Source organism: Melopsittacus undulatus, chromosome 4 (genome assembly GCF_012275295.1).
Source record: "Melopsittacus undulatus isolate bMelUnd1 chromosome 4, bMelUnd1.mat.Z, whole genome shotgun sequence".
NCBI lineage: Eukaryota > Metazoa > Chordata > Aves > Psittaciformes > Psittaculidae > Melopsittacus > Melopsittacus undulatus.
Window position 1 is genome coordinate 8,502,268 of NC_047530.1, and position 12,708 is coordinate 8,514,975.

The 12,708-nt window shown below is 40.7% G+C and overlaps 1 protein-coding gene across 1 annotated transcript in view; it reads right to left on the bottom strand.

Moving 5' to 3' along the window:
- Window positions 1–356: 356 nt before the first annotated feature.
- Window positions 357–12,708, bottom strand: part of LOC101876876 (cytosolic phospholipase A2 epsilon-like) — a 34,128-nt gene continuing 21,776 nt past the window's right edge. The window contains exons 13-21 of the mRNA XM_005143952.4: window positions 12,003–12,139; window positions 10,872–11,094; window positions 9,293–9,407; window positions 8,040–8,177; window positions 7,202–7,309; window positions 5,832–6,023; window positions 4,886–5,052; window positions 3,699–3,885; window positions 357–2,571 (exon numbers count right to left, since the gene is read on the bottom strand). Coding sequence (XP_005144009.3) covers window positions 2,363–2,571; window positions 3,699–3,885; window positions 4,886–5,052; window positions 5,832–6,023; window positions 7,202–7,309; window positions 8,040–8,177; window positions 9,293–9,407; window positions 10,872–11,094; window positions 12,003–12,139 — 1,476 coding nt within the window. The 3' untranslated portion in view covers window positions 357–2,362. The remainder of the gene's footprint in view (window positions 2,572–3,698; window positions 3,886–4,885; window positions 5,053–5,831; window positions 6,024–7,201; window positions 7,310–8,039; window positions 8,178–9,292; window positions 9,408–10,871; window positions 11,095–12,002; window positions 12,140–12,708) is intronic.

Consider the following 12,708-nt stretch of genomic DNA (forward strand, 5'->3'; position numbering starts at 1 on the left):
AAGGCAATGCTTTATTACGACAACTCCTTGGAGGGCTAAGCTATAAACCAGACTGTCCACCAGGACTGGAGCTCTGAGACTGCTGCTCACACAGTGCCAGTGGCCAGAAAACTCTTGTTTTCATGAATAACACTGGCAATCTACACGAGAGACAGCCGTTATGGCAGGAAGGCACTGTGGCTCTCTTTGTACCCTTGAATCTGTTTCTGAGACATTCTTTTATCCATGACACTCACAGCAAATATTTTCTATGCTCTTTGCAGAGATAACAACAGTTTTGTTTTCCTGGAACAAGGAACAGACTGTGAACCTGGAGCATATTACTGAAATGCCTGAATATGTGGAGCAAGGCAGGATTACCATTTCGCAAACAAGCCTTTATTGTCCAGTATTGTATACACAAAATATTTGCATGTAAATAACATTTCTTCAGAGCTGGAGGTGGTACAAGTTTATGGCCACGAACTCTGTTTATTTTTTCACACCAGGGATTTCAAATACAAATGGAGGCAATTCCCAGGGTTATATGCAGAGCACATAGCATCATATTTCTGATTATGACTACTGAAACTACCAAACAAAAAAATCCCAGCAAAAGTGTGTTTATTCAAAACCTAAAGAGTTTCAAATGTTAATATTTATGCTCTGATCTTTAAGCATACGACATTAGGCTGGAGTTGCACAAAAAGTAAGGTTTAGTCTGACAACATAAATTACAAAAGTGTTGGCAAAAGTCATTGTGAACCAATTTGTAGAGATAATTTGTCATTACTACTTGACAAAATAAAAATCCTCACAATGTCATTTTGCACCAAGCCAAACATGTTATTTGACTGTAAATGAAACCTGTTGTTTTCAGGTTGGGTTTCCTGGGCTGACGAGGTAGGCAATCTATTAAAAAGAAGCTGTTAAAAAAAAAAAAGAATGACGTCTCATAGAACATTAGCATGAAATGTTTCAACTTACCCAAGCACTTTCCCTGGTTTATTTTAATCCTGGACTATGACATATAGTTGATAGATTTTCTTTTTTCACTGAATAGACTCTCTGTTTATAATTTTACCAGCTGTCATTAGGACACAAAACTCATTCACAAAAAAGTGTATGTGCAATTTGACTTGATCCTGCAATGCAAAGGTTGTTATGGACTCATAATTTTTACACGTCACTCTCAGCACTTTCAACAGTTCAAAAAAAACCATTTTCCATAAAAGAAAAAATGAAGAAAGTTTAAAAATGCAAACCTACAACAAATATTAATGGTGGCTTTGTGCTAGATCCCATGAACCATCTGTCCAGACTGTTTTAAGATGGTCTTAGTTGTTGCAGACTACTCAATCCTGTTTATCTGCATAGTTTGAACAGGTAGGACTGAACAAATTAGCATTTTTGTTGACAAGTATATGTCCTAAACTATTTAAACAAATTGTATTGAGTAAAACAACAAAGTTTTCATTGTCTACTGGCAGTAAAATATTTTCATGTCAAGCACTCTTTCTTTTTAATTTAAGAAAGGAAATTTAATATGAGAAGTAACTCAACTGGGGAAGAAAAATCCAGGGTGATTTATTTTGAAAGCTTCAAAATAAACTGTTGACTTTTTTATGTACTGGCTCAACACAAAACAATCAAACCTGTGATATAAATTCACAGGAAATTTTGATGTGCCCAAATTACACCTTTCGCTTTAAAAAAACTTACACCACTTCCTCCTAAGTAGGTCCTTCCCATCTATGTATAGCCTAAGAGAGGCCAGGAGGTGGACATGATTCATGGGGCTGGCTATGTGCACACACTGTCCCTCTTACACTTCCAACCTCTGCAGCTGCTCTTTAGGACACTTGCGAAACAGAGTTGACCCAGGGATCCAGTGCCATCTTCTAGTCGTGTCTCAGGTGTTTTTTCATTTTCCAGGGTTGGATGCACCTTGTGTTCCACAAAGAAGAATTGTAAGAAGCAGAAGTTTATACCCCCTTCTTTCGGCCTCTAGGCGTGTTGGTTGGGTTGTACCACTGCAGCACTATGGTGCTAAAAAGTTATTTTCCTATATATCATACAGTATAATAAGTTAGTCTTAAAGTAACACTATTTAAAAAATCTAACAAGGATTTTAGGTTAAAGAGTGTTCTATAGACAATCTTAATTTATGGAACAAAGCATATGTAAGAATGTCCCAGGCAATGTGTTTGCCTATAGAGGCCACTTCTTGGGAATGGAAAAAAGAACTCCAACAAACCACTGAGCCACCTGGGGTAGTTTCTTTCTGTAGTGCAGAACGGCCAGTGTTCAAAACTGTATGTCCCTTCTGTGTCCTAGAGCATGAAAAACTCCTCTGAGAAGATAGGGGCAGTTGGAGGGGTGATTAGCACATATTTTGTCTTTTTCTTTCCATCGCTATCTGCAAGGCCTGCATAATCATCTGTGAGTTGTTCAGGATGTTGTATTCACTGAGGTTCAGCAGCTTGCGGTAATTCTCATCCGTGTACCTGACGGAGAACATGCAGTAAGGGGAAAAACGACTGTTTAAATCAAGTTGTCCTTCCTCCATCTCTGAGCAACAGCGCTTGACACCTGCAGGGAAAGAGAAGTTGCTGCTGGTGTTTATCTCAGTCAGTGACAGAGTGTCCACAGCAGCTCAAAGAGGGGCACTTTTCTCTGGAAGGAAGTTTAGAAGGATTAAATGCATAAATAACACAGGTCACGTATACCCATCCCTGGCCAAGAGAACATTGTGTGTCTGATGTGATGAGGGAAGAAGGAAATGAGGGATGGCATTGTAATAGTCATCTACAGCTTACTCAAACATCTGCCTCATTACACCCATGGATCAGCAAAGGATATCAACCTGAAAGCGTATTCCAATAGCCAGTGCACTGCAGGTTTTTCCTGACCTGCTGTGACCTCTGTGTTCCCTGGCTGAGGGAAGTGAGTTGCTAGTAACAGAATAGAATTTATGAGGAAGAAGTAAGAAACATACAGAAACTTAAAGTTCCTGCAATCCTGAATGCAGTCCCAGGGGGCTGCCACCGGATCCATCCAGCATTTCTATTTCCTTTGTTTCCCAAATTCCTCAAAAGCAGAATTTTAGACTTTACCTCCCTGCTGCCAAGGAGAAAAGCAAATACATCCTAGTAACTGATAGTAAAGGAGAGGAATACAAAGCAGGTGGCCTGGCAGAAAAAGAATGACAAGCCCTGAGCACAGCACAGTGAGCAAAATTACCCCTGCACCAACGCTGTAAAAAAGGAGACACACTGATCTTGACACTACAGGACTTCAGCCTGAAAGCCAGGTTCTTGCTTCCCCCATTGTTCATATGTGACACTATGCCTCCTCAAGTGTAGAATGAATATCCCTGGACAACAGGCAATATATGCAGGGGAAAATAATCTGAGACAGCTATACTTTTTCCCAGGAAACTTTCACAATTAGCTAGTAAGACTTTATGCTACAAATGGGAAAGAGACAAAGGTAAATGCCATCCAGAAGACAAGGGCTGTGTCTGTCCTTGTAGGGCCACAAGGCTGACATTAGTGAACACAGTAGCTTTGGCAGGGATAGGGAAAAAAACTTTACTTAAAGTGCTCCCCCATGAACTCAGACATCAAAGACAGACAGCAGCAGAGAAAAAGGCTCTGAATCAGGAAAGCAGGAAGAGGTGTCTTTTGTTTAATGCTTTGCCACTACTTGTAACTTACCAGGTGCTTTGTACTCTTGGAAGGTATCATTCACAAGGGGAAGAAAAATCACTATTGGACATCCTGGCAAATCTGACTCTTGGAAGATGTAGCACTCTTTCAGGTTTTTCTTATCTTCATCAGTCAAAGAAATTTTGGGGAATGGGATTTTCTGCTCTGAGTAGTATTTGTACGCCTTATCTAGAGACTGGAGAATCACAGAAATGGTCAGCACTGGAATTCAATTTGGTTGTGTTAAAGCCCCCAACTTGTTATTTAATATTAAGGTTTAGTGACTCAGATCCATAGGATGAGTTCCTTCTTATCAAGGCTTACTCTACACATAATTACCACAGACAGTAACCAGAATGCTAATCACAAACTGTAAACGTGATTTCAGTTGCAGAATTCATCCAAGACACTGCCATTTTAAAAAATGGGAACAATTTGCAGAAGTTTACCATGTACTTTTAGTAAAGGAATGAACCTGTGCTTGAATATATGTTATAGAATTAATTAGAAAAGAAAACTACAGAAAGAGAATGTTTAAGGTACCTTATTATGTGCTTGGAAGCCAGGAGATAAGAAAGGTAACCTTAAATGTGCAATCATGTCTCTGCCTGTGCAGGCATTAACAGTGTTAATTGAGATTGATATTTTATTGAGAAAGTCTGAAATGCTGGGCAATACTGTACCTTCTCCCTGGAATGTTTAATACAATATCATGCTCTACTATATACTGTGTTATTATTCACTCTCCATTATTTCATAATGGACACTATGAAATAGGAAACAATTTCTACTAAAGCACTTAAAATTGCAGCACCTTTTCTTCGTAAGATTAATCTAGACAATGTATGAGGCTGAAATGAAAAGTCAGGATAAATGACTTCCTCATTTGTATTCCTATGCATGGTCTGGAAACCTGTTTAATTCAGCATAAAACAGAAAAGGCTCTTCCCATCAATCTGGAAATGACCACGCTGATATCCTCTTGAATAATGAACATTCAACATGTTCATAAACCAGCAAGAGAGACTGAAGGAATTGCAGGAAGAAATAGGAACAGTGTTAATCACTACAGTGAAAAATGTAGGGGAATGCAGCAGTTAATAACTGAACAGTCAAAATAAATAGCAGTCCTAGGCACTACAGGCTAGACATTCACAAGGAGAAACAAGGCACGGTAATAACAAGATCCTCCTCACCGATGTATGTGATCCAGTAGTGTAACTTAAATATATGATGACATCCACTGCCCTCTGTGGCCTTAAAAGTGGTGGACTGCTGGTATTGATGAAAAATCCAGCATCTATCATGCCCAGGTGATCAGAGTTTTCCATCAGCTGGTTGGGACGTGAGTCTAACACAGTGTCTAAAAAGGAAGTATTTATTGGAATAAGAAATGGTCTGCAGGTATTTTGACTGGAAAAAGAAGTGCAAGGTGGAACTGACCGTCCAGTGGCCTGTTTAGTTTAATTGCCATACTATTGCATTGTGAAATAGACATGGGAGGGACTGCAAAATGCCACCTGAATTCCTGCTCTGAAAAATCCTCTATGTTGAGTTTCCAGGCAAGAAATTCCAGTAATTTGTCATTTCATTAGGGCCAGTAAACTACTACTAATACATAACTTAAACCTGCCTTTCTGCATGTCAATCATTGTTTCACCTTTTATCCATTACTGGTTTGTAGAACACAATATCCCCATCCCTTTTTGTGTTTGGATTTATGCCTCCCCTCTTTATTGGACTACAAAGACCTATCCCTTTCCAGGTTTCTCTCGTAGGTTATATTTTCTGGGATATCCCAGTTGCAATTGAAGTTAGAAGCATAGTCTTTCCAAAGACTATATATCTTTCTTCCATATTCACTCTACTATTCGCTACTTCAAATTTGGTTCTGTCAACTGCAAGCCTACCCTCTCAGTCTGGACCACAGAGATCTCAGCTAAAGCACATAAACACATGCTTATATCTAAAAAGTCCTAAATACCTAGTAAGAATAAAGTCTTAATCTTATCTCTCCATTCAGAAAAGAAATGTTCTTTCAGAGACTTTTATTGCCCTGCAAAGCCTGACAGGGTTCCTTCCTAAATTCCCCTCCCCAAAATCACCTAAAAATGATGCCTGTTAAATATAAGTCCCCATTACCTTTCCATCGACAGAAGTGCTCATTCTCCATGTAGTTGCTATGCAGCTGATAGCCCTTCAGGAAGTTGTGGTGCTGTGCCACGGAGAAGCGGTCGGTCAATGCTCCCCGAAGGGCACTGGACAGGGGGCCAGGAGGAGTGTACATGCGAGTCCTCAGCTCGTGGGGTCTTGTAGGCAACACTGGGTCTTCATCTAGAGGAGGGGAGAAAAACTGGTGAACCAGTTGTTAACTGATGTTCATTTCTGGCTGTCCTGGTGCACAAGAAATCTCAGAGGTTGTTCTGGGATGATTAATACATAAAAATTGCTCTGAAGGAGATGTGTGGCTGCTGGACAGAGATCTGCTGATGGTCTTCAGTTTTGGCCTGAAAACAGCTCATCAGAAGCAGTTTTTAAAGGGACAACTCTAAGGAAATTAAGAGATTCAGAGAGTTTCCTGTCAGAAAGTTATGCATCTTCACAGGAAGATAGCAGGAAACAGGCAAGCATGGAGAAAATGGTGTTGAAGCATAGACTCCCACTTAGTCAGATGCGCAACAACAGGGCACCACAGGGTTTATTTCAAGAGTGACAACTTCTATCTGATAATCACCCACGGCTACATGAGTGTACGCTTAATCAGTAGAATGTCAGCATCCCAGGAAAACCTGGGACATACATTCATATTAGAAACTACAGGGTGGCTACATGGCAGCATATGTGGGTGAAAAGTAGAAATGGCCCAAGGTGTGGTTTCTTGAAATCACAACCTGCTTTGCTAGAACAAGTGGCTAGCTGACAATGCAGCAGGAAAGAGTTGGTGGTTTCTGTGATTACGCAGATGTATGTCTTTATTTTCAGGATGTCTGTAATTGCAGTTACTATCATATTAAATGATTTAGCAATAAACCCATGGTTTCTGTATTGCTTCAGAAAATACCCTCTGGGCCTCATTTATCTTTTCACCAAGATGAATCCAAATAACTAATTCATGTATTCAGTAATAAAATAAAAACCCAGGAAATATTGATGGGCTGATTGATATTCTGGTTTCTTCTCTGCACAGGCAGTAAAAACAGTTGTATTCTCTGCCACTGGTTCTAGGTTCTGTATGGCTGAGAATGTGCAATGCCAAGACACTTCCTGGGAAATGTGTGACCCCACTAAAGCATCCTCTTAAGGCAGAGCTTTTTAATCAGTAGGGTTTTAATAAGTCTAGTAATTAGACCAGCATTTCCCTTATTACCCTCTTCCTCGTAGTCTTTATGGTGGGAGGGGAAGTCACTATCTCTTAGGAGGATCCTAAGATCCTTCAGCATTGTTAATAGGGTGACACCAAAAGGCATCAGAAGAATAAGTGACCACAAATGAAAGGCTTAATAATATCTCACCAACTTCTTCTATTCTGTCTTGTGTCCATCTCTTCCAGAAGTCCTCTGAACTGTGAGACAATCCCCATATTTGTAATAGGTTCACGGAAAATATACTGCTCCACATACCTGTAAAAGGATTAGTGAGCACAAGGACACGTTCTAACAAGAAACTGTTTTATTTTTCCCTTATATTCTCACCTCCTGGATTAATTTCTGAATGAGTCTAATTGAAACATTTCTAAACTTTTGAGATGCTAAATTCCTCTTAACTTTCTATGGCATTGGTTCAGGTCATGTTGCTGTAAGTTCTGCACCTAACCTACTGCATGGCTCTGCTGCACAGTAGAGAGAGAAGAATGGGAGAGAAGTAAATGAGGAAAAAAACACTCCCTCAAGAAACAAAATAAGAGCTCAGATAATGCAGACATCAAAAATATCTTCTCTATCCCTGTCTTCCTTACTCCAGCTTCTTTTTCTGAACATCTCTGGTCAGCTTTTATGCACCCTGAACTCTTCCACAGCAGAATGAACTGGCTCTTGAACCATTTGGGTTGTAAGAGAAGGTCTCACTCCACAGTGTGTTGTGCTCACAGAAGCAGTGGGTTCCTGCTCCACTGTGCACTCTTTTCTACATTCAGGATTGTCCCTCTCTGCCTTCTCACAAGGAGAACTGGTGCCTTTGTTGATAAAACACAATGCCACCATTTCATTTACCTTTGTAAATATAAATAAGTGTTCTGATCAGTTTAACACAATTAGACTTCTTAGTCTAATTAGACCAGAAATATCCACCCTCTAGTTAACATCATTACACCCCTCCAAAGCACCTCTGTACCAGGACAATGCAATACATCACCTTGCAGGTAGCAGATCCGGGACTCGGGGAGCTTTTTCAACAAGCGTCCCATGAAGAATTCACTTCCAAAATGCTCTGTGCGGACGAATGCGCCATATTTTGGAAGTCCTACCTCATAGGGCGTGAATTCCACCCACTCTGCAATACAGCCACAACGGAACACTTAGAAAGCTCTCAGGTGGGTGTGGAAAGAGGGGCAGCTAAGGCATACATTGGTCTAATTTGTGTTTGCTCTGCTGCATTTGCCAAGCCTTGATCATAAACTGCAGGCTGCGGGGCCAGGCAGCTGAGCCGAGGCACTGTGACAGCGGAGGGGCAGGAACAATTATGCTGCTCATGATAAGTTATGCTGCTCATGCTCTGTGCCAGGAGCACAGAAAGGCTCCAGTTCTTACACACCCTTTTTGTATGCACCAGTCCAAGGTTTGCCAGTGTGCACAAGGTTATGCCACTGCTATCAGTACAGTTAATTTAACTTCCCTTGAATAATTTGGTTATGTGCAGACAGGAGCTCAGCTATTCAGAAATCAGGTTGTTATAAAGAGGCCAATTATACTCTTAATGTGCAGTACTAAGGAAGACAGAAATTGTTCTTGTCTTCCTTGGGTACCCTCCTCAAGTGAAGTGCAGTTGTCTAATCTTAAGGTCCTTTCCCACCCCAATCATTCTATGATTCTATGATATAACTGCAGTGTGAGCAAAGACTGGTACAGAAAGGTCATGGACCATAATTTCCTTTTTGTTCAGAAGTGGTTCATTTTTTCTCAATCAGAAAAAAAAATGATCTGAATTTCTTCTTTGCCTCTTCTCCTCCTCCAGTTGCTTCTCCTCATGCAAAAAAAGAAATAACCAGAACAATGAGAAAAGAAAAGGATTCAGTTGGAAGGCTGGATGCTTTCCCAAACTTTACCAAAACTATGCAGTCTTTCTTCATATTGAAAATATAACTGGGCATTGACAAAAGTGATATTTAATTCTCAGACAATTCCAATACTTTTTATTTTAGATGCATCAGATAGTATTTAAAAAATGGCCTTTCTGGCAGGATTTCCACTGTGTATGTCTAGACAGTGAGATGCTGATCTCACAAAGCTCTTGTGTTAATTCTAAGGCATAGAAATGGTGGTTATTTCTCAAAAAAGCAACTAGCACACCAGGACTGTTTTCTCCAAGTGCTACCAAGCAAAGAGGAGTGAATCACAGGAATCTATTTGCCAGTTTTAACACCACAGGATCTGAAACATCATTCTTACCTTTGAAATCATTGGTGCTGTAGCTGTTCCTGACATTGACTGACACATAGATGGGCAGTGGGTTCTGGCCGTCACACAGTGCTTCTTGCTGTTCTGAAAGTTTGTGGGGGTCTTTCTGGTTTTGAGGAAAAACAGTTATGTGAGAAGAGATGGAAATGACATGATGAATTCAATGGTGCTGGGGGAGCCAAGTAGGTCTCTGCCCCCAGCACACAGGGCATGCCATAGCAGCTCCATTGCACAGAGCACTGCAGGCTTCCATCAGCCTGTGACAGACCAGTTTCCCAGGGTCTGTCCTGACTGGGTAAGGGTTCACAAAGAGACAAGGGGAGGGAAAACTACTTCAGTGTACATGACTATATGTACTACAATGTACTGCCCTGGAAAGCAGGAGAAGGGGCAAGATGCCCGATAGAATGAGGGATGTAGTGAGCAGTCCTTGCTCTCTGGGGCCTGAAGGAAGACCTCAAGTATGTCAGCAGTGTTTCCTTTGATAGTACACAACAGCTATCACAGTCCTGCCTTGCAAAGGGACTGGTGTTGGCCAGCAAATTATTTGCATCCCAACCAGCTTTTCTGGAAAAGCATTCCCTCACTGAAGAGGGTTGTAAAGAACATAACATCTCATGAATTGCTTATACATTTAAAAGCAGCTTGTTCTGACAGTTTAGGGAAAGGTTAATGGTTATATAGCAGTAGCCAGCACTACTCAAAGGGAAAGATGTTTGGCTAGACTGGGAGCGAGACCTCATCCAGTTGAGATTAAGAGAGACAGCTATTCAGCTTCTACCTTTGTTTAATATGTAGTATTATCTGTATGCATTTTAGTTTCTGTTTATATATAATACTATATAAGTAATTATATAAAAATAATTAAATCAATCCAAACAAATGGCTGAATGACTGCAGCATTTCTGCCCCCACTGAAGGACACTTCTCTTCAATCCTCAACAGCTTGTCCCTTCCCACTTCCCAAAGCACACATCCTTGAACTGTGGTCCATTTGGACAGAAGAGGGAGAGGACTGCTGTACTGTAAGGGCAGAAACCACTTCAAATAACAGAAAAGCAAATTTGTTACTGCTTATAAAATTAAGTCACTTAAACCAGCTGCTGTGAGCAGTCCTTGTCAGCAGAAGTAAAATATGTTCTTGCTTCCGTTGCACCTGCAGATCAAGTTACCTGCCAGTAGATGCAAAACACCAAGCATTCTAGCTGTTCTAGCTGTTTTATGCTTGCTTCAGATAGTTTTCATACTGCTGAGTTTACTCTACAGTTCATCATGAACTCTTTTTGCATGTGTAATCTGCATCTTGGGCAGATGGCCCAAGATTGCCTCCACTGCTAGTTAAATACCAGCCAGAGTTCAAATGGCTGCATCCACAACCAAATGTATTAGCATACAGGATGCATTTCTCCCTAGGCAGACTATTAACACTCATCAAAATATCTGAGAGTTTGCTGTCATGAACAACTCCACTCCATTTCAAGGTATGTTCTCTGAAATGATAGGCTGGTTTCCTCTCCACTCACCAAGAGAAAAATCCATGGTTCTCTAAGAAATGAAATATACATCATACCCCATCATTCAGCAAGTACTCAATCATGAGCCCCCAAAGATCTATAAACGATGTCCTGTATCCCTCTTCTTTACGCTGACAAAGCTGCTTGTTGTAGTATTTCATACGATCCATAGAGAAACAGCCCATCTTGCATTTGGTTGCTTGTTTCTGGGCTTCACCAATTTGTGAGTCTAGGTCCTTCTGTGACCAGTAGGCATCTCTGTATAAGTTGGCCATGGTCCTGGAGAAAGATAATACAGACAGCAGAAGTCAAAACAAGCAAAAAACTACTTGATGTTTTGTGCCTTTTGGGACAGAGGTTTACATTTAAGGATTCATTTCTGCTCTTACATCCTCTGGTTTTGTTGCTCCATCCAGCAGAATGAACACTCCAGAGTTTCTATGACTGTTTTACACAAGGCTCTGAAGAATATTTCTGTTTTACGTGCTTGAATTCTTTTTTCTAAACAGAACTGGCAGCAGCATAAGGGATAAAATTGCCATGTGTGAACATAGGTACCTTTCTGAAGCACAAACTAGGCAAAAAATATTATTAATTTTCTTTGTTTATTTTCTAGAACCATAAATTAGTTCAGACCAGCTGCTGTCCCTTGGCTTCATGTCATTTAGTGTTAATCTTATGGAATCACTATGCTTTATTTTAATACCATCCTCTGTTTTACCAGCCTTTCTTACATGGGACCGTCAGATGTTTGGCAGTTGTAGGTCCTGTGAGCAGGGAATAATGCCGCTCAGGGGAACTCAATCCTTCCACAAACTGGTTACTGTTTTCCGTGTGTAACTAGTCAGAAAACAGACCAGTCTCAGAAGTTACCAGGAACAACTAGGACATTGGTGGAGAGAGGAAGATGCTTGATGCTATGGGCATCCACAGGCACATCCACAGTAACTACTTAGAAGCAATTTGACAAGTGTAATTGTCATATACATACTTAACTGCTGCAAATGTGAAGTTGAAAAGCACTGTTAAGAATTGCTAATAAAAGGCTGGTGCATCAGATGGCCTGTTTCTACAATGGCCTGTTTCTACAATGCTTGTAGAAAATATGATCTTGTCTGTTTTCAGAAGCTCCTCCTTCAGTGTCACCCTCAAAAGACCTGGTCAAGCCCCTGCACAAGCTGGCTTACCATGTGGTGCCAGACAGCCCGCTGATGTATGTTACACAGTCAAGGAGATTTAATTTCTTGAGTCCCAATATGCTGCCATATAGTCCTGTCATTGACTTCAGTCCTCCACCTGTCGTGATGATAGCAACAACGGGGACCTGTTGGGCAGAGGAGGATGGGACATTCACACCAACAGTGTTCAACATTGCATCCTGGACTGCAATGGGGACTGACCACCACATCCAGCCCAAGTCGTGACTCAGAGTATGGGTGTCTTTTTGGAAAGAAAGGCTCCAAAACCAAGCAGTGACTGCTACTGCTGCTTCCCTTTGGATAAACATGATTTTGGAGATTAATCCAAACCTAGGTTCTTGCCTATCTCTATGACAAATAGGGGTACAGATGAATGAGAAGAAACCCTTCTGTGGAGGTAACAATACATTTTCTCTACATTTCCCACTCCTTTGCCACTTTTTCCTTATTTCACACATCTACTACTACTGTATGAAAATCCACATCAGCTCCATGATGAAACACCCTCAGTCCACAACCAGTGTTGTTAAGTCACCTTCATCAATGCTGTTATTCTTCAGTATAATGAAGTTACTTCAAAATAAATTATACTGATTTAAAGGAATTTTGAAATTGCAAGAAAGGGAAGATAAGAAGCACTCAGGTGTCTATCCTAAACTCTCACAAAATGATGAAATTTGAACAAGGAAAGAAA